Source organism: Phytophthora parasitica (assembly GCF_000247585.1).
Source record: "Phytophthora parasitica INRA-310 unplaced genomic scaffold supercont2.69, whole genome shotgun sequence".
Taxonomy (NCBI): Eukaryota; Oomycota; class Peronosporomycetes; order Peronosporales; family Peronosporaceae; genus Phytophthora; species Phytophthora nicotianae.
Window position 1 is genome coordinate 268,262 of NW_008649055.1, and position 547 is coordinate 268,808.

Genomic DNA, 547 nt, shown 5'->3' on the forward strand with positions numbered 1-547 from the left:
GATGAAGAAGCTCGTCCTGGGTGGCCAAGCCTTCACAAACTACCCCTATGCCCGCTATGCGACCGATGTTACCTTTCAGCAGTCTAACATGCCCGTTGGTCGCATGCAGGAGCGTGCGCTCTACTACAGCAAGAAACATCACTTGCATGGATACAAGGTAGAAGTGTCTGTCCTCCCTAATGGACAAGCCGTCAACTGCACGCAACACTTTCCCGGTAATACCGGCGATATCGACGTGTTCCGAAGGAGTGCAGAGTTTCATCTGCAGGCGCTGTGCAAAGTCGATGGTGACGATGAGATCCCGGACGATGGCCGCTTAGTGGCTCAGTACCCGTCAAGTTGGGCAGTGCTCGCCGATAAGGGCTACCAAGGCCTTGCTCGTGACTTTCGAGCTGTCACTCCCTACAAACGAGCGCCCTTGCAAACGCTCACCTTAGAGCAAGTGGCAACCAACGAGCGCATCGCGCAACACCGCATTATAGTGGAAAACTACTTTGGTCGTCTCTGTACTCTATGGTCGATATGTGCCGACAAGTATCGCTGGGAC

At 53.9% G+C, this 547-nt stretch overlaps 1 protein-coding gene across 1 annotated transcript; it reads left to right on the forward strand.

Annotated features, from left to right (window-relative positions):
* Position 1: 1 nt before the first annotated feature.
* PPTG_17640 (hypothetical protein) lies at positions 2–360 on the forward strand (the record flags this gene model as incomplete). The annotated part of the gene is made up of 2 exons (XM_008915319.1): positions 2–287; positions 329–360. 2 exons carry the CDS (start codon positions 2–4, stop codon positions 358–360), a joined length of 318 nt encoding a protein of 105 aa, XP_008913567.1.
* Positions 361–547: the final 187 nt, after the last annotated feature.